The 26,033-nt window shown below is 40.3% G+C and overlaps 1 protein-coding gene across 1 annotated transcript in view; it reads left to right on the top strand.

The window, feature by feature from the left end:
- The window catches only part of LOC129690514 (EGF-like and EMI domain-containing protein 1), a 589,445-nt gene that overhangs the window by 548,901 nt on the left and 14,511 nt on the right, over positions 1–26,033 (top strand). Inside the window, exons 9-13 of the mRNA XM_055626215.1 lie at positions 3,519–3,656; positions 10,106–10,228; positions 14,186–14,191; positions 16,026–16,223; positions 17,868–18,041. Coding sequence (XP_055482190.1) covers positions 3,519–3,656; positions 10,106–10,228; positions 14,186–14,191; positions 16,026–16,223; positions 17,868–18,041 — 639 coding nt within the window. The remainder of the gene's footprint in view (positions 1–3,518; positions 3,657–10,105; positions 10,229–14,185; positions 14,192–16,025; positions 16,224–17,867; positions 18,042–26,033) is intronic.

Genomic DNA, 26,033 nt, shown 5'->3' with positions numbered 1-26,033 from the left:
AGGAGACTAGGTGAATATGTGTACAGCTGTTTGGCTTTACAGGAGAAAATTACAGTGCTGAATTGGAACTCACAGTCTGGACTAAAGAGCTCAGCGTCTTCTTGCCTGACACCTGCTGCCAGAATGAACTAGAGCTTTGCCCATGTCTAGAGCTACCAATTCATTTAACTTTTTCAGATTCATTTACTTTACTGTAAGAGTGTTTTCCTAAATGTATGTATGTGCACTGCGTGTGTGCTCAGTGCCCAAGGAGGTTAGAGGAAAGCGATGGGTCCCCTGGAACTGGAGATGGTCATGACTTCATACAGAAGAGTTAAAACTGAAAGTCATCAAAGAAACATTCACAGTGTTGTTCCTCAGTGTTAATGTAGGCTTCTTTTTGCTAATTTAAATATTTAAACTCTGAAATTCTCCAAATCATAGCATAGTTACAACCCTGACATAGTACCAGAGTTGGAGATACCACACTTGTTCCTGCATGGCAGATTTGAATAGAAACAATGAATGCACACTAAAAATATTGTGTAATATTAACTTCAGGCTGCCTGTAATGAAGGTATAAAACACAAATGAGTCTAATGTTGAGAATTGGCTCTCATACCCAAGATCTGTTTATATATTTATAGATATATCCCTCTTTTTCTCTCTCTTTCCCTCTCTCTTCTCTTTCTCTCTCTCTCTCTATATATATGTGTGTGTGTGTGTGTGTGTGTGTGTGTGTGTGTGTGTATACATCTCATATATATTATGAGAGAGAATCACACACTTGCACACACATGCACCTGCACAAATATCCTCAATCTGAAAAAAACTCTCTGGCTCAGGTAGGGAGACTGAAGATTTTTATACTGCAAAGAAGATCAAGAAGAAGGGAAAACAGAACAGGAAGAAATAAGTAAGAGGTGAGGCTTAGGTGAGTCTGAGCGAGGTGTGCTTGGGGATCAGCTAAGAAGCCCATCTGGACAGTATGTTGATGAACAATGCAGGTAGGATCAACCACCAAGGCGAAGATAAAGAGATGTCACTTCATACAGGCCTCCGACCACTCTAACATGCCTGAATTTTATTCCAGATGTGTTGAGAAGGTATTGGAGAGTTTCGGACAAAGGCTTGTGTGGCGATCATTTCATTTTAAAATCACTTCAGGGCTGGAGAGTGGCTCTGGGAGTGGCGTTTGCCATGGAAACACAGACACCTGAGCTTAAAGCTCCAGAAACTAAGTAAGAAGCTGGATGTGGTCGTGCATGTCTCTAATTCTAGTACTGGACAGAACGGAGGCTCCCTGGGCCTCATTGGCCACTTCGTCTTACCGCTTGATGAGCTGCAGATTCAGCAAGAGAGCCTGTTTCAGAAAACAATGTAGAGAGCAATAGGCAGTGCTATCCAAGGTCAGTCTCTGACCTATACACATGCTTACAAACACACCTATACACAGACAGATAGACAGACAGACAGGTGCAGGCATGCATGCACACACCACACACATGCACAGGAACACACACACTAGGCAGTTCCATAGGGGATATAGAGTGGAATGTGTATGCAAAAGCAAAATCAGAACCCTCAGATAAACTTCGGGGCACGAAGTCCGGGTGTGCACTGCAGATGGCAAAGACAGGTGTGGGGCACGTTATGCCGATTTTGTTCAGGGTGTGTAAGAAGATCAAGGATAATCCAAGGCCTGAAGCTGTACTGAGCTGGAGTTACTAGTCAACTGTATCAAAGGGTGGAATCTACAGGGAAAATACAGTCGGAGAGAAAAGGGAGTAAATTCAAAAGTCACCAGTTCTGTGTTTGGGTATCAAGTTTGGTGACCCATGCGGAGATACAAGTTGGAATTTTCTACCCATTTTCTAAATAGAAAAAAAAAATCTAGATGGTTGTGTAAGTCAAGGTTGGGATAATGGTATTTAAGCTGTGAGCTAGAATGACTTTATATGGGAAGAGATGGCAACTGGAGGTAAAAAAAAAAAAAAGAGAGAGAGAGAAAACTCAGACTGGGGACTAAAGTCAGGTAAAAACAATATCAAATTTCCAGGAGCGATGAGGAAAGCCTAGAGAGCAGGTAGAAGAAACAGAAACCAGGCCCCAAGTGCAACCGAGACTACGGCAATGCGACAGTCACTGAGGGAAAAAGTGAGACCAAGAGGCTGTCTTTTCTCTTATGTTTTTAAAAGTGAACAGACGATAAAATTAACTTTTGTTTAATACTATCCGTGGACCCTTGTTTCTTCTGAACCTCGCATTTTTAATCTGTTAAGCAAACATCTTAATGCTACTTTTAAGTGTCTTCATGCGGTTTAGGAATAATTTCATTGATGAAATGTGCTCCTGATGGGCTGCCGCAATCTCAGGTGTATTTGTCCTGTTCTTTTTCATCTTCTTTCATAGGACTCAGACATTAAGACCATAAGGCAACAAGCCACTTTGGGTACCCTCTATGAGTACAGAGTACCCACACAAAGAGTGATAGAAAACAATGATGACGTAAACAGTAGTCAGAACACTGAAATTCCACTTTAATTAATTAATTAGTTAATTAATTTCTGTATTTATTTATTACAGTTTATTTACTTTGTATCGCAACTGTAGCCCCCTCCCTTGTCTCCTGCTAGTTCTACCCACCCTCACGCTTCTCCCCCTATGCCCTTTCGCTAGTCTCCTGATAGGGGAGGACCTCCTTCCCTTCCATCTGACCCTAGCCTATCAGGTCTCTTCAGGAGTGGCTGCATCATCTTCCTCTCTCTGTGGCCTGGAAAGGCTGTCCCCCTCCCCTCAGGGGGAGGTGATCAAAGAATCGGCCACTGAGTTCATATCAGAGACAGCCATGCTTTAAATGTGGATTAAAGTAGTCTGTTACCTCTTGTGTCTTCATTTAGAAAATCAGAGGCTGCAATGTCTGCGTGCTCAGGTCAGTCAACATTTACCTGCTGAACCTGATGCTCACCAATATACCCAAATTGCTAGGATATGCCAGGGATGGTGACATGTTTTTCAAAGTAATAGTATGCTAAAATGATAAGCACATTTTATGTGCATTAAAGCTGGTTAGCACTCTCACATGATGAGACTTACATACGGTCAACCAGTACATTGGTTAAATGTCCTTAGCCTCAAATTATTTTAACAGTATTTTCATGCACACACATACACTGAAAAGAACAGCTATCAGGTCTACATACACGCACGTACACACACACACACACAAACTTTGCATTCCTTTAAAAAGTGTCTTTTACTGTATTTAGTAACCACTAATGGACACATTATTGCCTTCCTTATCATCTTATTACCTTCCTTATCATTAATCTCATCACTTAGTATTTCAATACAGTATAGACATATATAATACTTGTGCCCTGATACGCCTTAGAATTTTACTTTCATGTGTGTGAAGTATCATTGTATTTCTAACAGTGTGCCAAGCTCTCTCAAAAAAGAAAGCATGTCCATTGTTAACATATATTCCATTTTCCCTATTGTTATGGTAATAATCCTCTCTTGCTTGTTTTGGAAAGGAATTGAATTAGAAATTGTCAATGTCTGTGAAAAGGACAATGGTGGTTGTTCTCATCACTGTGAGCCTGCGTTTGATGGCCCGCATTGTTCCTGTGACCATGGACACCAGCTTGATACGGATGAGAAAACATGCATAGGTAATGGCTGGCAAACGCCATCTTCCCTCAAAGTTCCTCTGGACTCCTTTAGCGCTTCGATGCTACTACTCATTGCTACAGTGTGAGTCACAACCCTCAACCTGAGAGGTGCATTTGACTGTGTCTCTGACTACTTGAACATGGCACGGATACCATTATACTTGGATATTTACGTTGAAATTAAGGAGATGGAAACACATTTAATGAGATTCATATGGGCCAATAACTCCATGTGAACAAAAACCATTGTTTCACTTCAGGAAAATATTCTAAGGTCTATCTAGACTACTAATTTGCATGCCAATAGTAGATACAGCTGTGGGTCCCAAGTCTTCTTTCCTAAAGCAGAAATGTAATCACATCCATTATTTTTCAGTTTGATAATGACTTGGATGAACGGTCAATTGTGTTTTGGCAGCTTTTACCAAAAGAAAAGCTTGAAATGTAATCATTCTCTGGACATCCAAGGTCCAACCCTTGCTATTTCTTTTTAAATTATGTGTATTTGCGTGTTTATGTGTGGGTATGTGTACCTGTCAGAGGATGTGGCCACCAAGTTTAGAAGAGAGGTCAGACTCCTTGGAACTAGTTTCCAGTGACTGGGAGATGCCTGATACGGGTTCCGCGAAAGAATGGCTCTGTTGCAAGAGCAATACATGTTCTTAACCACTTATCTATCTTTCCAGCCCCTAAATCCATTTTTAATGGCTGGCTTTGGTGATATATCACTAAAATTGGCACTGATAGTTTCATTCATTTATTATTTATAATTATTATCACTTATATCATTTGCAACAATGAGAATAATCCAAACTTAGCCTTCCCTCATTAAGAAAAAATAAGAATATAAATGCCGAATGGGGATCATGCAGTGTTTCTTTGGTAAGATGTGAGAGAGTCAGTATGAGGTCGTGCCGTTGTGCTCTGCTGCTGAAATACGCCAAGACCCCAAATAGTGATGTGTCTTCATCCTACCACAGAAATACTGTAATTACTTATTTTCTTTAATGAAGACATATGTTTTTTGTCCTTAAAGTGGTAATACAAGTGGTAAAAATAAATTCTCCTTTTTCACTGCACGCTATCCAACATGACAGTTTAAGGCCGTAAGAGAAAGGTGACTGAATCACCAGGTTCCATTATTTCGTTTTGTGCTTAGGCACTATGAAAAAAATGAATCTCATGGAATTTATAGTATTTTGTTCTCACAAAATTATTTAAACCTATACAATGTCATTGCATATGTTTCTTGGTCCAATAGTCCTTGTACACTGATATGAGTCTGGAGTGCCCAACATATCGGAACCGGTTACTTTCCTTGGGTCTCTTGCAATGAAAACTGTGCCACATAATCTGTCTCATTAATACTTAAATTTAAAAACTATGCTTTCCTCTCTTCCTCCTTCTCTTTTTCCTTCCTTTCTTCCTCCTTCTATCACTCCTTCCTTCCCTTTCTTTCTTCCTTTCTTCTTCCCTTTTCTCTCATTTTGTTTTTCATATGAATACTAAATAGAAAAAAACTGAAAAGGATTGTTTGTTTGTTTGTTTGAGAGAGGGTTTCTCTGTATAGCCCAGGCTATCCTACAACTCACTGAATAGGCCAAGCTGGCCTTGAACTTACTCATCTGCCTCTACCTCCCAAATGCTGGAATTAAAAATATGTGCAACCACCATCGGGCATTTTATATATTTTTTAATCTCAATATCTTAAGTCTTTGAAAAGTATAATTCAGGGAACTTTCCTTATTCGCAGCTAGAAAAAAACTACAGCATCTGCTAGGGTCAGAATGCAGAAAATTGCATATTTATGAGCTTTCCTAAGTCAACAAGGCAATGTTGCACCGCTTATGGTTCGTTTTGTTTCATTTTTTCCAACAATGAAAGTGCTTATTTCTGAAGACCAGATAGTCACTAGGGCCTAAGCAAAAGACTTACTTTGACCATGAGAAGGTCATCCTCCTTGTTGCCTGTTGCTTTGTAAAACCCACCATGAGTTCTATGATAATATAAGGCATTTTCTGAAGATGAGAATGTACAAAAAGATGAAGACAGTCCAGCTAGCACACCAGTGGTCAGCCTTGCCAAAGAGTGGAAGCCTCATCTTGCAGCCTAGAGATATACGTAAAATGTAATTAGGGTGACAGTTTTATAAGACATGATTGTCTGATCACTGAGAAATTCCAGATTAAACAAATGGCTAGTTGCTAGGGAGTATGTTTTAGATTAGGAGTTTTCTTCAGTGACTGGGTACAGAAAATGGTTTTTCTTTTTTATATTAATTACAATTTATTCACTTTTTATCCCAGCTGTAGCCCCTTCCCTCATCCCCTCCCAATCCCACCCTTCCGCCCTCATCTCCTCCCATGCCCCTCTCCAAGTCCACTGATAGGGGAGGTCCTCCTTCCCTTCCATAGAAGATGGTTTTTCAATCTGATGCTTTTCAGAGCTGAGTGGTTAAGGCATTCAGCTCAGTGCCATGACTGTTCTAGTTTTGGCTAGGGTTAGATTTTCCTGCTCAGATGAGAGGTGTAATACATCTTTGTAGATATGTTGTAAAAAGCCCTAAAGTATGATCAAAAGAGGAAAACGGACAAGCAACAATTTCACCAAAGATATGAAAGAAATAAAGAAATTTAGAAGTCAGGTGGTATAAAGGTTGAAGTGACAGTATTTTCTAGAAAGGACTTGCAATAAGGTCTCAGGCAGTACAGTCCTTGCGCTGTAAGTGTGAAAACCAGCATTCTGGTCCCCAGAGCCCAAGGAAAGAGCTAGGCCTGTGATCCCAGAACTCAGAGGTGGAGAGGAGAGGATACTTTTGGCTTGCTGGCTAGCTGATCTAGCAAATAAAAGACACCTTTTAAAACAAAGTAAAGAGGGCATGGATGAAGACCTATGACACACATGCACTCGCCCTACATGACATACATGTGCACCCACAACCACACACTACACGGATGCAAGCCCACACCATATACACAGGACTTAGACCAATGGAAGCAATATGTTTCTGTTGAGTTTTTAACTGAAGACAGTATGCAGGAGAAAGGTGAGATGTTGTAAATAAAAAATAAGTGTTGGACTATGTAATATTTATTATTAGCCCTAAGATTATCATGGCAGTATTATTTAACTTGCTATCACAAATAATAAGACACAGACAACTGTTAGATTTTTATAATTGCCTTATTTCTCTTGAGCCGGGTAGATATTTCATCTGCATTGGATCAATAGTCTCACCGTCCATCTCCCACCCACCCATTCAATGCCATCCACCTTAATCCTCCTTATCTGGTCTACCTTCCACCCATTATACCATAGTACTTGCTTGTATTCTTCATCTGGGCCTTTGCACGCCATTATTGGAGTCCTTCCTTTTGGCCCATGTGGTTCTTTTTTCTCCACACTAACCCATCACGACATCCTCCTTCCTCTTCTCCTCCTGTCTGGCTGTCTCCCATAATTCTCCTCTCCTCTCCAAGCCTGGGAAACTTAGTCAAGCCTACCCCAGTCTGCCCTGCCCAGGTATACGCCATTCAATTAGCCGATTAGGTAGGTTTACAAAACAAGGATAGGTGTATCCAGATCTTGAGAGCTAGTAACATGCATCAGACCAACTTCCAACAGTAAGATATCTTCCTGGAGTAATGGGAATGTCAAAATAATCCAAAATTCATACACAAAAGCAATCAGAACAAGGAACATATTTTCAGATTATGAGATGCAGCTGTGTTTCTTGCTAGTTGAAACCTGTATGTTGGTAATAAGAAATTTGGGGTTGTACTGTTTTAAATTTATCTATCTATCTATCTATCTATCTATCTATCTATCTATCTATCTATCTATTCTCTTTACACCCTGATTTCAACATCCTCTCCTCTCCTTCCAGTTCCCTCCCCATCACACACCTTCCTCTTCCCATTCTCCTCTCTGCTTCTCCTCAGTGAAGGGGGAGGACTCCATGTGTACCAACCTGCCCCGGCAGATTAAGTCGCTGAAGAACTAGGCATACCATCTCCCACTGACGCCAGGCAGGGCAACCCAGTTAGAAAAACAGGATCCAAAGGGAGGCATCAGAGTCAGAGAGGGCGTCTGCTCCAGTTGCAGGGGGACCAACATTAAGACCAACTGCACATCTGCTACGTATGTACAGGAGGCCCAGGACCAGTCCATGCATGCTCTTTGGTTGGTGGTTCAATATCTGTGAGCCACCATGATCCCAGGTTAGTTGCCTTTGTAGGTCTTGTAGAGTCTTTGACCTCTTGGGCTCCCTCAGTCATTTCCGTAGCTCTTCCATAGGACTCCCCAATCTTTGTGTAATGTTTGGCTGTGTGTCTCTGCATCTGTTTCCATCAGCTACTGGGTGAAGTCTCTCAGAGGAACTATGCTAGGCTCCTATCTGCAAGTACAGCAGAGTAACATTAATAGTGTCAGGGATTGGTTCTCTCAAGTAGAGCCAGCCTTTGGTTGGCCATTCCCTCAATCTTTGCTCCATCTTTGTCCCTGAACATCTTCTAGGCAGGACAAATTTCAGGTAGAAGGTTTTGTGGGGGATTTGGTGTCCTTATCCCTGAATTGGAAGTTCTGCCTGGCTATAGGAAGTGGCCACTTCAAAGTTTGTATCCCCTGCTGCTGAGAGTCTCAGCTAGGGTGATCCCCATTGACTTCCTGGAGCTCCCCTATCCCAGGTCTCTGGCAAATCCCAAAGATGGTCCCCAGGTCTGATTTCCTTTCTTTCACCAGGCCCTTCCTCCCCTACTCTTCCTACTCCTAATCCCTCCCCCTGCCTCTGCTTCCCTCCCCATCTCCACTTTTACCCAGTTTCCTCTCTCCATCCACCTTCAATGCCTATTTTATTTCCCTCTTAGTGAAACTCAAGCATCTTCCATTAGGCCCTCCTTGACTTTTTTGGGTCTGCGGATTGTATCATAGTTATCCTATACTTCATGGTTAATATCCACTTATAAGTGAGTACATAGCATGCATGTCTTTTGGGGGTTGAGTTACCTCACTCAGGAATGATTTTTTTCTAGCTCCATTCATTTTTTTTTCTGCAAATTTCAAGATTTAAATCAAAAAGGAAAGAAAATACCTGAAAATTTAAAACAAATCACGAAGACTAATGTTTTAAATGAAATAAACTGGTTTGTCTTTTTTTTAATCTTCTGTGTTTGTTTTGTTTAATCTGAAGATCAGAAAAAGGCTTAATATGACAAAAACTAATATCTGAAATGTTCTGAGTAGAGCTCCTTGTGACATTTTGCAGGAGAAAGAATGCATTGTACCCAGATGACCTTCATTTAGATAGTTTATGGTGACCCCCTCACCTTGGCTGACTGATTGCATTTCCTTTCCTTCCTGTCTCTTGTCTTCATTTCCTTGAGTCTATGGACTCTCCCAAGGTTAATTGAGACATTGGCCTCTTGGTATGTGTGCTTGCACACATAGTCTAGGGGCAATAGGATTCTGTGAGCTCAGCAGTGACAGCCACTCAACCTAACAGCTCCACACACAGAGGCTTGAATTGAGCCAGGAGCAGAAAGCTAACACCTTCCCTGTGTAATCCCTAGCTGCCCAGAGCAGAGGAAAACATAGTGAGTGCCTATTGTGGCTCTTTCACTGTTATGCTTAGAATGACCCTTCAAAACTTGGGCCAAGTAGGTTGCTGTCTGGCTGGCTGGTTTGGATTTTTTATTTTCTTCTGGCCAGCTGTGTCTGAAGAACAAGCGTTCCTGATTGTAGAATTCTAGGGTGATAGCGCTCCATAAATAACTGCTCACCTGACAGAACATGACAGGGTAATGATTTCACAGCTGTAACAGAACCCCACAGATCTCACGCATCCCACTCAAGGCATCATTGACATGTTCAAGAAAATACTCTAGCATACTCCAGAATTTGATGCAGAATGTGTGAAGGAAGCGTGTCTCCTTTCTTCTCATAAACCTACTGTTCCCACCACTCTCCCTCGTTGAGTGTGAGAGGAATGTTTACTTGGGAACACTTTTTGATCTCAGTACTTGAAGAAGCACATTATGAACTCCGGGGCTGTTCTCTTTCTGCAGCTGTCAAATGTTACTAAATGGAATTCTTCGGCTCTTCATTCTCAATTCTGCCTTTTTGTTCTTCAACTTCTGTTTATTCAGCCAGATTGTTGCTTTTTAAACTGGAGAAATAGCAGAGATCTCTTTTCCTATGCTTATGAATGCATTCGAAGATTACTTACATTCTTTCAAAATAAATAACAGACATGCAAAGAGCCTGCAAGAAATGTAAACCAAAAGTAGGTGACATTATTTTTGTGTGATCGTTTCTTCAGCGTCTGTACTGTGACCTGAGTAGTAGGAAGCAGTTAATCGAACAGTTTTAATTTAGAAGTGGGGCTTCTCAGAGCCTCTGCAGTTTTGTTGAATTCTGTTTCCTGCAGTAACACAAATGTCCTTTGCCCTTAGACTTTGATGAATGTGCGAGTGGAGAAGCCTGCTGTGCCCAGCTCTGCATCAACTATTTAGGAGGCTACGAATGCAGCTGTCAGGAAGGCTTTCAGATCAGTTCCGATGGTTGTGGATGTGATGGTAAATTCCTGAGATCTCATGAAATGATGTACAAACAGTGGGGCAGGAGCTCCGAAATGGTGTGTTTCATACTAAAATAAAATGTGGATTTCTGTGTGTTTTTACTATGTGATCTGGACTTTGGTGGTTCTAATTTTGAAGAACCTGAGATCTTCATCAGTGAAATGAAGACAACAATAGGATTAGGAAGCAAATTAAAGGAAGTTAATAATAAAGTACTAGCATAGTGCTTGACCTAGATAACCACTCCAGTAAAGGCAGCTGTGGTTAGTGTGATGTTCATTGGTCCACAATGCTTTTCACATGTCTGTACACAGAGGAGAGATTGGGAGTGGGTAGCACATTGCTAATGGGATCATCTTCAGCATACCAGACCATAACTACAGAGCCGGTTGCTGAAAGCCATTTTTAAGAGAAAGCAAAATGAGAATTCTCTTGTCATAAATGAAAACAGACATCAGAATTCTTCACATAGCTCATGTCAACAAAAGGCCTCCTTAAAGCTGTGTCATCTCACAAATTTCTAAACTGTTTCAATTTGTACACTCCTAGGTGCTTTCTAGACTAGGTTACATTGGTTTTTGTTTTGTTTTGTTTTTAAAGATTTATTCATTATGTATACAGTGTTCTGCCTGCATGTATGGCCGCAGGCCAGAAGAGGGCACCAGATCTCGTTATAGATGGTTGTGAGCCTCCATGTGGTTAACGGGAATTGAACTCAGGATCTCTAGAAGAGCAGCCAGTGCTCTTAACCTCTGAGCCATCTCTCTAGCCCCTGGTTACATTGTTTGTAATTCAGGGGAGTCTTAAAATAGTTAGTATAACTATTTAGTAGTATCCCAGCACCCACATAAAAAGCCGAAGTAAAGACTTATCCCTGAGATTTGGTAACAAACTCACCAAGCTTGATGGATGGGGTTCAGAAAAGCCTTTATCTCAAGCAATAAGGTGGCCAGTGACCACAGAAGATATTGATGCTGACTCTCTCAGTCTTTCACACAACATATACCACACAGACACAGACACACACAGAGAGAGAGAGAGAGAGAGAGAGAGAGAGAGAGAGAGAAAGGGAGGTTCCTTTAAAGTCCTTATGTCATCCTGTGATTTCCTTCAAAAAGTCACATTAGAGTGCAGTGCTCAGTCTCCCAAGTGTTTGTGTGCTATCTATACATAGTAATTTCTATTGCTATTGGTTTCTAGTTTTAGTTCAGTTATTTTGTGTTAAGAATTTCTTTGTGGCATAAAATGTGATTTATTTTGGAGAAGTTTTTTGGGCTACTCAGAATGTTTATTCCACACCTGCTGAATAGAACATTCTGTAGATATTTGTTAAGTCCATTAGATCCATGTTATAGTTTAATTTTGAAGTTTCTTTGGTCATCTTTAGTTTGGATAACCTACCTAAAGGTATGATTAGGATACTAAAGTTAACTCATATCACTGTATCAGGACTTATATAATTTTAAAATTCCCATTAGTGCTTGTTTTATGACATGGAAACCTGTAATGCTTGGGGTATATACATATATATAATTGTTATATTTTCTTGGTGAGTTTTTCTTTGTATTGATATTTAGTCACCTTCTTTATCTCTTTGGACCTAAATTGTTTTGAAGCCTATTTCATCAGCTCTCAGAATTACTATACTAACTTGCATTTTGGTTTTCATTTACTTCATAACTTGAATTCTATCCTTTGGTTTCCATTGTTTCCCAGCCTGTGAGTATCTATGCCAGTGAGATGTTGTGTGACAAAACTTTTCCTAGGGATACACAGCATACATGTCTTCTCAACCCAGCTAGGGAGCCCATGAAGGACCAAAGTTGATGAACCATGAGTTTTATTGGGGTTACGTACAATTATATGGGTAGAAGGTTATTTACAGTAACAGAGATTACTCAAACATAGCTGCATCACTAAAGCCCACTCCAACATAAGCTCATAAAAGCTTAGCAGCCTGGAGCACACTGCACAGTTTGCAGGCATCTCAACAGGTTGGTGAGGGTCCTTTCCCAGTGACTCTGGTCTAAACCTCTTCTAAGCAACTAGTCTCATTTCAGAGGCTTCTTTGTAGCTCAGCTTCACTCCTCAGAAAGTGAAGCTTACTCTGGCATGCAGGGGCCTAGTGAATCTTGTCAGTTTCAGGGACTTACTAATATTTTTGAGTTGTTCACCTTTCTGCTTAAGAAACTTCCCCTGAAGAATGGAATGTTTCAGTCTTAGAGGAAACTGTTGTTTTCAGAGGAAACAGATGGTTTGAACTTAATACAATCAATCATCCTGCAATGTTTTCTGTTTTAGTTGAAGCCGTTTATATCTAAGTTTATTATGAGGGATACTGCCAATTAGTGTTTTTAGTTGCGGTTGTTGTTGTTAGTTGGATTATTGTTTGCTCTTTTTCTCTCTTTTATTACCATAGAGGTTTTATAGTTAGTTTGTTGAACACGATGGGTTCTTTCTTAGCTATATTTGGTCATCTACTCCTCTCAGGAAATTTAATAATTCTTTTGCTTTCTTAATTGAAAGTATCTTTCTTCAACAACCATATAAACATCTGGAATCTGGAAACTGAGTAATGTGTATTTTGAGTGTGTGTGTGTTTGTGTGTGTACAAGTATGTGGGTGCAGTCAGTCATTTGGATACATGTGGAGGACAAAGGTTGATGGTAGTGTCTCTCAAGTGCCTCTCCAACGTATTTTTGAGACAGGGTTTATCTCTGGACCTGGAGCTTATCATTTCTCCTGGTCAGGTTGGCAGCTGAGATAAAGTGGCAACTCCAGGATGCAGCTCTCTGAAGAAAGGGGAGAAAAAGCTCTCCAACACATACTGTGAAAATTGGATATTCATCTATAAAATAAAGAAAGTAAATCCATATCTCTTTCTCTGTACAAAAATCAATTCAAAATGGACCACAGATGTTAATGAGACACTGAAACTGCTAACCAAAACTATAGATAAAACATTTTGAGACAGAGCCATAAGAAAGAACTTTTTTCAGTGGACTCAGTAACAAGGGGGAAATCCCAATAATTCACAAATTACATTAGAAGGAATTAAAAATGCATCTTCACAGCAAAGGAAACAATCACTAGAATGAAGAGACAGTCTAAAGAGCAGAAAAATGTTTTTGCCATCCCACATTACAGAATGGATTAATAGATAGAGTGTATAATAGCTGCAAAACATAAAAACAAACAAAAAAACAATATATTCATTGATAAATACCTTAATGAACTTAATAGTTGTTAGCTCTCAAAAGAACATATACAAATAGCCTAAACATTTGTAAAAGTGTTCAATATGCTTAGCTAATAGAGAAACACATTAAAACTTCTTTGGACTTCCATCTCATCTAAGTCATGTCGGTGTCATTAAAAATAGTGGTGAGGACACGAGGAAAGAGGATAGCCCAGGCCCTGCTCATGAGAAGGTAAACTTGCATAGCCTTCTAGAAGTCATGGAGGAGGATTCTCAAAACTCTGGATTTAGAACAACAATGTAACAGAGACCCACCCACTCCCTATAAACTGGAAGGATGACATAACATGTCACATGACACTTCAGATCCTTATTCATTGCTGCACTACTCACAAGAAGCGAAGTACAGCATCAGCCTACGTGTCTGTCAGCAGAAGAATGGATAAAAAAATGTGGTACATGTATACAACAGAATTATATCCATCTCTAAAGAAAGATGAAACTAGGCCATTTTGAGGAAAAAAAAATGTATAGAACTACGGATCATTTATATTAAATGAAATAAACCAGATCCAGAAAAAAAAAAGAGACAGTTGCCACATTTATTTTTCATGTGAATAATCAAAATTTAAATCTATTTGTGCCTTGAAAGCAGAAAAGAGATAGCAAGGGGGAAGGGAGAGACAGTAAGTGAGAGAGGCCAGAGAGTGAGATGGAATACAAGTGACATAAAAGTAGAAGGGCAGACCCTAGAGCAGTAGGTATTAAAAGTGGGGCCAAAGGGGGTAGGACAGGGCAATAGGGGAAGGTAAGAGTGAGAGTAAGATAGAATGGCATACATGTGTAAACATACCACAGTAATATCAATTGATTTCTATGCTAACTTAAAAATTATTGAAAGCAAAAACATACCTTAAACATATAATTTATTTTTCATTTTGCAGTTACTATCATTATTAAGAGCATTTTCTTGAAATCTGTACAAAGTTCATAATGTTACTATCTCCTCCAGTAGCAAGTCAAATATAGGGCATTAATATCACAGAAAAGGTGGATTTTCATTGCTTGAAGAACCAAATGCTGCCTTCTGATGGTAGCCAGGTTTTTAACTACTAGGAGCCAGCCCTTCAGTATGTACCAAAGAAAAACACAGTGTGCTGTCTATATATACTAAACCCAGCGGAGTATATTACCATCTACCATTTCCATCCAATTAACAGAGCCAACAAAAGCTGCATTTTATGCACCATCTGTTCCTAAGCAGAGTGAGCCAAGACGTGATTGCATGGCTCAAGTGCTCACACATGCACACATCCACATGTGTGCTAAGGTGTGGACAGTTGCAGAGAAACTGAAGTGTGGCTTCACCTCGGAAACACGTTCGTCTAACATTCTGAGGGACTCTATTTGAGTCCTAGATCAAGTCATAAATCGGATAGGTACGTGAGAACAGACTAGTTAGTATTCTATCTCAAAGGTTCTCTGTAGACCCTGCATGGAATTATGAAAAAAAAAAAATAAGTGTTCAGTCACATGCTTGAGTTGAGAAGTTAGTATAGTTCTGCAGTATAAGGCACAGTTTGGAACCATTGAATTTAAGTTTTATGTTCTTCATTCAAGTGACACAAAGGAGGCGCCAGAAGTTTCAGGTTTATGTGGCCAGTCTTTGGTAAACTTGCAAAAGAATGAAAGAAAGTCACTGGGTAGGTGTACTGGATGATTGGGGGCTGTGCTTGCTTTGTGTGTGGCATGGTGATACCCCAGTTAATGGAGGTCACATAGTGCCACAAAAACCAGAGGCTGTTTAACTCTACTCTCCCTCGATGTGGATGAGTGCTTGGATGTCAGTGTGGACTGTGGGAGCTGTGTGTCAACTCCATGGGGACATATGACTGCTCCTGTGGGGAAGGGTACAGAATCAGAGTCAGAAGAACATGTCTCTGCTAGTACCCAAGGAACTGTGCTGAGTCTTTCATAAGTTCCTTCCACCTACTGCTCTTCAGTGTGCTGGAGAAGGAAGCTTCACACTCCTCCCTGCCTCCCTCTTTCAGGTCTCTCTTTCACTCTGTGCCTCCCTCTCTCTCTCTCTCTCTTACTGTTCACTTGCTCACTCCCCCCCTTCCTTCTACCTTTCTCTCCTTCTCTTTCCCTTTCTCCCTTCTTCCCTCCTTTCTTCTCTTTCAGTCTCCTTCCTTCCTTCTTTCCTTCTCTTCTTCATTCCTTTTTTCCCCTCTCTCTCCTTCCTTCCTTTTTCTTCCTTCTCTTTCCTTCATAACATTCTTCTTTTTCCCTCTCTTTCATTCCTTTTCTACTTTCTAACTGCCTCTACCCTCTTTTTTATTCCTCCCTTCTTTTTAGTCTTATTTTATTTCCCTTGTATTCTCTCTACTGTAATTAAATCCCATGCCAGCAGCAACTGACTGCTGGTACAATGAGCCTTTGAAGAACCTCCTCAAAGCTTTTTTCCATCAGTCATCCCTTTATGGCTGTCTAGTTCAGACTCTCACTGTCTGTCAATGCTTGGTTGCTTTTTCTTCTTTCTACATACATTGTTGAAACCCAGTTTTTTTTCCCCCTTTCTGGCCTTAACTTTAGATTATGAGCAGTTCGAGGAGGAAGAAGAGGAACCAGATATTGTGAGGTTTCCAGGCCTTCTGGTTCAGAGCCCACCTCAACCATTCCCTTATCTTACTCCTTCTCTGGCTGCTTCATACGAAGATGAAGAAAATGATGATGATGAAGAGCAGGAAGCGGAAGGAGAGTTCCAAGGCCTGACAGCCTTGCACAGAGTCGGTGAGTAAAGGATTTCCTTTTGTTCTCTCATCACTGATCATTAGATAACTCAGGTTTGCTCTGCAAATAATTTCATTATCAATAGTTGGTGTCATCAAATGTTAGAATAAGAGATTTAGTGGGGGGGGGGAAGGATCAAAGCCTTTACTTTTGCGGAGTTTCTTATTAAATTTGTCGCCTCTTGACGTCCCCTTTTTATATAATAAAGACACAATGTGAAGGTATTGTGTAAATGGGAGTATCGGGTAAAGGGATGTGTTGTTGGTTCAGTGAGCAAAGGCCCTGCTATGAAGCCTGACGTATTGAGTTCAAATCTAGGAACTGCACAGTGGAACAAGGTAAGTCACTGCCAACAGCTGTCCCCTGACCTTGCCACATGTGCCATGGCATGTGAACCCATGCGCCTCACCTACACGTGCACCGAATATACCAATGCACCTAAATCAATCGACAAATAAAATGGAATCTACCAGGAGTGTATTTGTGTTATAGTTAATTTATAAGAATGTCAATAAAATGCATCCGAATGAAGGTAGAAACATTTACATGGGTCATTATTAAATTTCCGTTGCCTTGGCTATTTAAAATTAGAACAAGTGTAGTTGAGAGCAGCAAAAACTGACTGCAATCACTTGATGAAGGTTTGGAAGGATAGGAACTCAGCTACCTCCCTGCTGTTTACCCTTTAATCGTGGGCCAGTTTATGAGATGTGCCTTGAAGTCCTACAGACAGCTGGTTAGAAATCAAGGCGGGGCAGGGCTCAGGAGCACAACTGTGATGAACATGCTCAAGGCAGACATCAGCACCACACAGAGTACCGAAGCCCCAGAAATCAGCATGCATAGAGTACCAATGAGCACACAACATGAGCTCAGTTGGAAACAACTAAGCAAAACGTGTTCTCTGTGTTCACTCAGATTAGGATGATCTCCATCGAGAAGACAATGAAAAGGCGGTTATATTGCACTTCCATGAGGAGTAGAATACTATACAGACGTGGAAGAAATTTGTGCAGAGTGTGGAGGAATGTTAAAAATGTACTGACAAAAGAAGCTTGATTGCCAAAGTGCTTACTCTACAATTCTACTTATGAAACGTTCAGGGGGAAAAAAAATGTGTGGCACCAGAAATTATGATAGAATTTTATTTATGAGACAAGTAGCATTGACATTTTAGGTGACAGGTAATGTGCTATATCCTGATATGAGTTTGTGGGCCGCTGAAGGGGATATTTGAGGTATGTGCATCATTATACATGATTATTAAATTTCAAATAAAAATTCACTTTAAAACATACATATAGAAAAGCATATCTAGAGAGGAAAGCATTAACAAGCATGAACTATCTGTCCCTCCAGTGTTCTAGAATCAGTCATAGGCCAGACTTATTTTTCTTTTACAACCCTTTAAAGACAGAACAATAATCTAGTATCATAACTGGCCGAAGTAAAATCTGTTCTATGTTAAGAGGTATCTTTTTGCTAATATCCTTTTCTAGATTTGTGTGTGTGTGTGTGTGTGTGTGTGTGTGTGTGTGTGTGTGTGAAAGATACCTGACCTGATTTTCTTTGGGATTAAGAATTTTGTTTTATTTTTGATTACACGTGTACCTAGGAGCTAACTAAGCTGTTTTCTCATGACAGTCTGTTTAGATGGCACCTTTGGTCTGGACTGCAGCTTGAGCTGTGAGGATTGCATGAATGGAGGTAGATGTGAAGAAGGACAGAGTGGCTGCTCCTGTCCAGCAGGCTGGACTGGCATTCTTTGCAATGAAAGCAGCACCCTAGGAACTGGTACAGAATGGCAAGCTCCTGTGGGTGAGTTCTTCTCAACAGAAGCACCCTGAAATGTGCTGATTAACCATCCAGTGGAAGATAATAATGTGTTTATTGCATATAAAGAAGCCTGATGAGTGCTGGAGTTTGTAAACTGAATATACAACACTAACGGGAGATTTTGTATTCTCAGGGGAAGGCAATGTTCCAATCCTGATAACACATAAAATATAGAAATTAATAAAGGATCCTAATAAGGTCAGTCTTATAAAAAAAATCAAAGAAGAAAAACATGCACCCAAATAAATCATCAGTGCCCGCCAGCTATTTCCAATGGAAATGCCAGGGAACGTTTGTGTTGCAAAGTACAGTGAATTTGAATAAAATTTTAAAATTTGAAATCATTTAACTGAGCTTGCTTCTGTTGTTTACCTCTCTTCCCCCTTTAAAAATTACATTAACATAGCCAATGGTGATGATTTCATCTTTTTATATAAGTCTCTCAGGAGAAACTATCAAAAATTTAAATATGATGCCATCCAAATATTTCATTTGTGTTTTAAATGAAGTCAGCTTTTAAGAGTTGAAACTTCCACGTGATAAAATAAAATACATCAAGTTTTTTTCTCTCTCTCTCTTTTTAACTTATTCTTGTGCTTATAAATATGTGTCTTCATGATTGTCTGGAAGATGGTCTGAACATTTTTTCTTTTAGCACCCTGCATACAAAAAAAAAAAAAAAAAAAAAAGAGCAGAAATATGTTCTTCTACATGGCCAAGGCAGAGGACCCAAGTTGACGTGGTGACGTCTTTGGCCAGCATGACTCCTTTGGGTCTTTAGGTTGTTCACCAATAGTCACTGTGATCATGTTCTGTGCTGCTCTCGACCTTTTAAGCAACCCACTTTCTGTACATAAGATGTATACGTAGTCACTGGGTACGTTCTAGAATCAGGACTCACAATCCCTCCTTTTTTATCTGTAGCATAGCCGTTGCCAAATTGACTATTTCTAGGAAATCAAACCATTGGCTGCCTCATATTCTTCACTTTTTATTTCAATGGCTTGTATGCCAACAGGACCTCTGGAGATCCATTATTACCTGTCATGTGGAGCTTTCCATAAGTCCACAGTCCTCTGAAAGCATTGTTTTTTTTAGGAGGTGTAAAGAACTCACCATATTTTGTTGATATATACACTTTCTCAGAGAGTGCTCTCTTTGATCAGGTCCAATTCATTCTTATTTCTCTATATTGGAATGTCTACCACATCAGTATGGAGAGAACAAATCTTGGTGGGAACCATCAGTTATATTGACCCCTGATCTCCCAAAATTCATAGTATAAAATGTATATAATGTCATCATATGATTATTACAATATAAAAGTTTGCTTTACCATGCAAGTCTATTGACATACATGTGTGGCCTGAACACATGGTTCCTGACATGGTAGCATGAGAAATAAAACTAGTCAATATAATCTGAACTACCAGAAGGAAGCATCACTGATACAAATCTCATGCTGAGAGTTTAAGTGAGCCAGGTGATTAGAGGACAAGACCATGTTGTCAGCCTTAGAAAACCTTACAGATGTCCTGAGGGTCTCTTAGTAGCCTCTCTGGAAGAGTCTGTTTCAGAAAGCAGAGGCTAAGAATGAAGACAGAACAATTCAAATCAACTCACAGGTTTCAACTCATTTTTCAATAAAAGAGAGCAGGGATATTTTTAAATTCTTATAATTATATACTTTAAAAATGATTGGTGTTTTAAAATGCAACCAAGCTTTCTCAGACAATTAGGAATAGTGCTTCCTCAAGATCCAGTGTAACACTCATAGGCACATATCCAAAATATGCTCAAGTGCAAAAGGACATTTGCTCAACCATGTTTGTAGCAACTTTATTTGTAATAGCCAGAAGCTGGAAACAACCCAGACGTCCCTCAATGGAGGAATGGATACAAAAGTGTGGTACATTTGCACAATGGAATACTACTCAGCAATTAAAAACAAGGAAATCATGAAATCTGCAGGCAAATGGTGGGAACTGGAAAAGATCATCCTGAGTGAGGTATCCCAGAAGCACAAAGACACACATGGTATATATTCACTTGTAAGTGGATGTTAGACATATAATATGGGATAAACATACTAAAATCTGTATACCTAAAGAAGCTAAGCAAGAAGGAGGACCCTGGAGAAGATGATCAATCTTCACTCAGAAAGGCAAATGAGATGGACATTGGAAGAAGGAGAAAACAGGGAACAGGACAAGAGCCTACCACAGAGGCCTCTGAAAGACTCTACCCAGAAGGGTATTAAAGCAGATGCTGAGACTCATAGCCAAACTTTGGGCAGAGTGCAGGGAATCTTATGAAAGAAGAGTGAGATAGAAAGATCTGGAGGGAACAGCATCTCCACAACGAAAGCAACAGAATCAAAAAATCTGGGCCCAGGGGTCTTTTCTGAGACTGATAGTCCAACCAAGGACCGTTTATGGAAACAATCAAGAATCCCTGCGCTGATGTAGCCCATGACAGCTCAGTCTCCAAGTGGGTTTCCCATTAAGGGGAACAGCGGCTGTCTCTGACATAAAATCAGTGGCTGACTCTTTGATCACCTCCCCCTGCATGGGGAACAGCCTTACCAGTCCACAGAGGAAGACAATGAATGCAGCCAGTCCTGAAGAGACCTGATATAGGCTAGGGTCAATGGGAAGGGGAGGAGGACCTCCCCTATCAGTGAACTTGGGGAGGAGCAGGGGAGGAGATAAGAGAGGGAGGGTGAGATTGGGGGGGGTATGAGGGAGGGGCTACAGTTGGGATACAAAGTGAATAAACTAATTTATAAAAAATTAATTAATTAAAAAAGAAAATTCAACCAAGAAAATTTAAAGTAAATTGGGTAGGAATATGAAAAGTGGGGCTTGCTACTGAAGTCCCCAAAGACTATTCCAGTATCTTTACTGATCCACTACAAAAACATCTACTTAGACTTCTAGAATTGTTCAATAAATATTAAGGAAATGATTTAAGTATCACTGGGCATTATTTAATTGTGATATCAGTGTTTATTTTAGAACCACGTATCTTTTGAAGAAATTCCATGCTAAAATCACTGAACATGGGTTGGTTATCTCTATAGAGGAACGAGAAGGGGGACTCCCACAGTCATGGATTACTCCATGGACAGAAAAGCTTGTAATATTTTCCAAATCCTCTAGCTCCCTGTTAGGACATGTTTCTGTTAGCAATTTCTTTCCTAAGATCTTTCTTCTATATGCTAATGACATATCTTAGAAATTCTTGTATCATACTACACTACACTTTGTGGAATGGAACCAGAGAATCCCATCCATCTACTCTGTAGATAATATGCCATAACTCCTATACTATAGAAGCCACTTTGAATTCTTTTTTTAAACAGTATATTTTAAATTACTTTTAAATTTTTTTATAATTTATTCACTTTACATCCCAATTGCAGTTTCCTCCCTCATCTCCTCCCAGTTGGTCCCACTCTATCTCCGTCTTCCCCTCTCCCTCCATTCCACCCTACCCTAGTACACATAAAGGGGAGACCTTTTGCTCCTTTCTTCCCCTCTTACTCATCCTTTTATAGTAGCCTATGCCTTGAAAATAAGAAAAAATAAATAAAAAAACAAAAAACGGATAAGCCAAGTTGGTATAGTGCTTAGCTAGCACTCTAAAGGCTGAGAATTCAAATACTAACATTGCATAAACCAAGCAGGTTGAAACATACCAGTAATCACGGCACTGAAGAGGTAGAGGAAGGAGGATTAGAAGTTTAAAGTCATTATGAGTTTAAGGTCAATACTGAGTATATTAGACCTTCTCTGGAAAAAAACAAAGAAAGAAGGAATGAATAGGAGGGGAAAGAAAAATATAAATAAAGACATTGAGAAAATAAAAGATGAATATGAAGTTAAGTGTCATACACTAGGAGACATCATATGGTGATTTGAATAAAAATACCCTCTATAGGTCCATAGCTGGTCCATAGAGTGGCACTATTAGGCAGGGTGGCCTTGTTAGAGTAGCTGTGGCTTCGCTGGAGGAAGGGTGTCACTAAGAAGTGGGCTCAAGCTTGACTAGTGGCTCACAGTGCACTTCTCCTGCCTGCGGATCAAGATTTAGAGCTCTCAGCTCCCTCTCCAGCACCATGTCTGTCTGCACGCTGCCATGCTTCTCACCGTGATGATAAGGGACTAAACCTCTGAGACTGTAAGCGAGCCCCAATTAAATATTTTCCTTTGTAAGAGTTGCCATGGTCATGGTGTCTTTTAACAGCAATGGAAACCCTCTAAGACACATCATACATGCATATGGTAAAATATCAACTAAAACAATTAGTAAAATTATCTCACATTATATGTATTCACATTAAAGAAAGTCACAACACCTTCAGTGTACACTTCTGAATGCCTGGTACTTCTAAAAGAACCAACAAACCAGAGAAAATTGTCATTTGCTTAATTTCATCCAATTCAGAGAATGCAAAATACATTGAGAGCACCCAAGAGAACCTTAGCTGCATTAATTGTTGGTTTTAAAACATGACATTTTTAAATATTTTATCTATAACACTTTGTATCCCAGCTGAAGCCCCTTCCTGCATCCCCTCCCAATCCAGCCCTCCCTCTCTCCCTCTTCTCCTCCCATGTGCCTCCCCTAGTCCACTGATAGGGGAGGGCTTCCTCAACTTCCATCTGATCCTAGCCTATCAGTCTCATCAGGACTATCTGCATTGTCTTCCTCTGTGACCTGGTAAGGCCCCTCCCTACTCAGGTGGAGGTGATCAAAGAGCCAGCCACTGAGTTCATGTCAAAGACAGCCCCTGTTCACTTTACTAGGGAACCCATGACTTTTTTTTTCTGCATTTTTTCCCATTTTTTCAGAGTAAAAGAAGCAGTTTGTTTCTCATTAAGAGTGCTTAGCTTTCTGCTCCTGGGATACCTCACTTAGAATGATCTTTTCTAGATCCTATCATTTGCCTGCAAATTCCATGATTTCCTTGTTTTTAATTGCTGAGTAGTACTCCATTATGTAAAAGTACCACAATTTCTGTATTCATTCTTCAGTTGAGGGGCATCTGGGTTTTTTCCAGGTTCTGGCTATTACAAATAAAGCTGCTACAAACATGCTTGAACAAATGTCCTTGTTGTGTACTTGAGCATCTTTTGAAAATATGTCTAGGAGTGGTATAGCTGGATCTTGAGGAAGCAGTATTCCTAATTATCTGAGAAAGCACCAGATTGATTTCCAAAGTGGTTGTACAAGTTTACATTCCCACCAGCAATGGAGGAGGGTTCCTCTTTCTCCATATTCTCTCCAGCATGTGTTCTAAGTGGATAATAGACCTATAAGATAGGATAAACATACTAAAATCTGTACACCTAAAGAAGATAAACAAGAAAGAGGACCTGGGGTAAGATGTTCAGTCCTCACTTAGAAAGGCAAATGGGATGGATATTGGAAGTAGGAGAAAACAAGTAACAGGACAGGAGCCTACCGCAGAGGGCCTCAGAAAGACTCTACCTAGCAGTGTATCAAAGCAGATGCTGAGACTCAAAACCAAACCTTGGGCAGAGTGCAGGGAATCATATGAAAGAAGGGGGAGTTAGTATGACCTGGAGAGAACAAGAGCTCCACAAGGACCAAATATATCAGGGCACAGAGGTCTTTTCTGAGGCTGTTTCAACCAAGGACCCTGTATGGATATAACCTAAAATCCCTGCTTGGATGTAGCCTATGGTAGCTCAGTATCCAAGTGTGTTCCCTATTAAGGGGAACAGGGACTATTTCTGACATGAACTCAGTGGCTGGTTCTTTGACCTCCCCCCCCCCACTCTGAGGGAAGAGCAGCCTTGATAGGTCACAGAGGAGGACATTCCAGCCAGTCCTGAAGATACCTGATAAGGTAGGGTCAGATGGAAAGGGAGGAGGACCTCCTGTATCAGTGGACTTGGAAAGGGGCAGGGAGGAGTTGAGGGAGGGTGGGATTGGGAGGGAATGACGGAGGGGGATATGGCTGGGATACAAAGTAAATAACCTGTGATTAATATAAAAAATTAAAATTATTTTTTAAAAGAAGAGTGCTTAGCTTTATTCAGCAAGTGTGTGGGTAGTGTTGAGACCGCAAGGGTTAGAGTTTAAGGAGTAAGGTCAGTTTTGCATTTGAACCTTGTTAGCATTTCCTTTAGTCATCATTATTTTAACCAGCTGTATCATCTGTGCTTTCCCCAGGGGAGATTAAATCATAGGAACTAGGACTATGCCAGAGTTTTACCCTGAGTCTGCAAGGTACTGAGAATTGAAATACTTCATAGCTATCCTAACAGAAAAACCATCTCTCCTTCTGGTTCCATCTGTGATGGATAGGGTGTTCCATTACACATTCACCTTTCCTAATTCACTCACGCTTTGTTCCACAGATGCCAGCAAAAAGGAGTTCATGGGCAGCTGCAATTGTCAGAATGGAGGCATCTGTGATCCTCAGACTAAACAGTGCCAATGCCCTCCGGGTGTTTATGGGAAGATTTGTGAAGAAGGTAGGAACTTCCGATCAGTAAGATGAGCCACTGATAATTTGGGGGTTTGGAGGGGTAGATGTTGTAACAGCAATGTTCAGAGGCTGTGTCTATATGGACAAGAATATGTATGCTTTGGCCATAGCAAGCATGGCAGAACAGAATAAGAAACCTTCAGTGTGAGCTTGAAAGAAAGTGAACCCCATGAGCTCATATATTTGAGTGTTTGGTCCCTAGTTTGTGGACAGTTTAGAAAAAAAAAAAAAACAGGAGGTGTGGCTTTGTTGGAGAAGGTATGTCATGGGAGCAGGGGGTGGGTTTTGAGGCTTGAAAAGTCCATGCCAGTCTCAGTATCACTCTCCCTCTGCCTTGGTTTTAAGGATAAAATGTAAGCTCTCAGCTACTGCTGTAACACTTTGTCTGCCAGTCTATCATGATGCTCCCCACCAAGATGGTCATAAATTCACCTACTGAAACTGTAATCAATCCCTTGTTGAATATCTTTTTTATAAGTTGCCTTGCTCTTCATTACAACAATACAACAGTAATTAAGACAATTGGCCTGTTGTGATGTAAGCAGGATGAATCCTGAGACAAGGAAAGAATTTGTTTTCTTCTCTGGAAAGAGTTGGGTTTGTGGATGTGGGACCAGAAGTAAGACATGAGGAGAGCTTTTTTTTTTTTTTTTTTTTTTCTGAACACACACACACAAAAAAGCATAAGGCTCATGTGGCAAAAGTAACTGGGAGATAAAAACAGAGCAAGAGACGAGGAAGAGAGGAAGGGGGAAGAGAAATAATGGGTTGAGAGCTCATAAAATGCCAGTGACAACTGTGTATAGATTCTTCATAGAAACCCCACTGAAGATGCCACATTTCTTCCATTGGTTTGACAGAGCTCAGTTGCTGAAGACAGGAAGATAATTAACCTGTATTACCCAGAGTTTGCTAGAATTCATTGAGAAATTCATTAGGCTGTCACAGTCCATGGGAACATGGAAATCAAATGTACTTTCCTTTCTGCAGTGTAGGAAAATGCCTGCTTACCATCCAAGAAGTTGTCCCCATGAGCAATAACTGTTTATTTAAAAAATACACTAAATGGTTGCAACAAGCTCTGTTGGGAATAATGAACCTGTTACAGAAAAACAAAACAAAAAACACAGTTCTACGCTTTGGAATTTGTGATCTGGTTCAAGACAAACATAGATTACAAATGTTGGTAGGTGTTGCAAATTAAATATTGATGCAAGGTTGGAAGTAAGGCCATGTTATAACTCAGATGATCACAAGGAGAGTAAAACAAGACAGATGAGGTGAGTCATTGTGAGGAAGTGTCGGGAGCCGCTCCCGCCATTACAAGATGGCGCCGGCTTCCTGCTTCCTGGTTCTTCTTGCCAGCATTTTCGCGCTTCTTGCCTGCGCCACCCTGCAGTTTATGCATGCGCAGCTTTATGCTAATGAGGGTTTAGGCTGCACTCCAATTG

This window comes from Psammomys obesus, unplaced genomic scaffold, assembly GCF_907164565.1.
Source record: "Psammomys obesus unplaced genomic scaffold, mPsaObe1.curated_primary_1811, whole genome shotgun sequence".
Lineage (NCBI taxonomy): Eukaryota > Metazoa > Chordata > Mammalia > Rodentia > Muridae > Psammomys > Psammomys obesus.
Note: the sequence above shows the minus strand (reverse complement) of the source record. Positions and strands in the feature narration are given on the sequence as shown.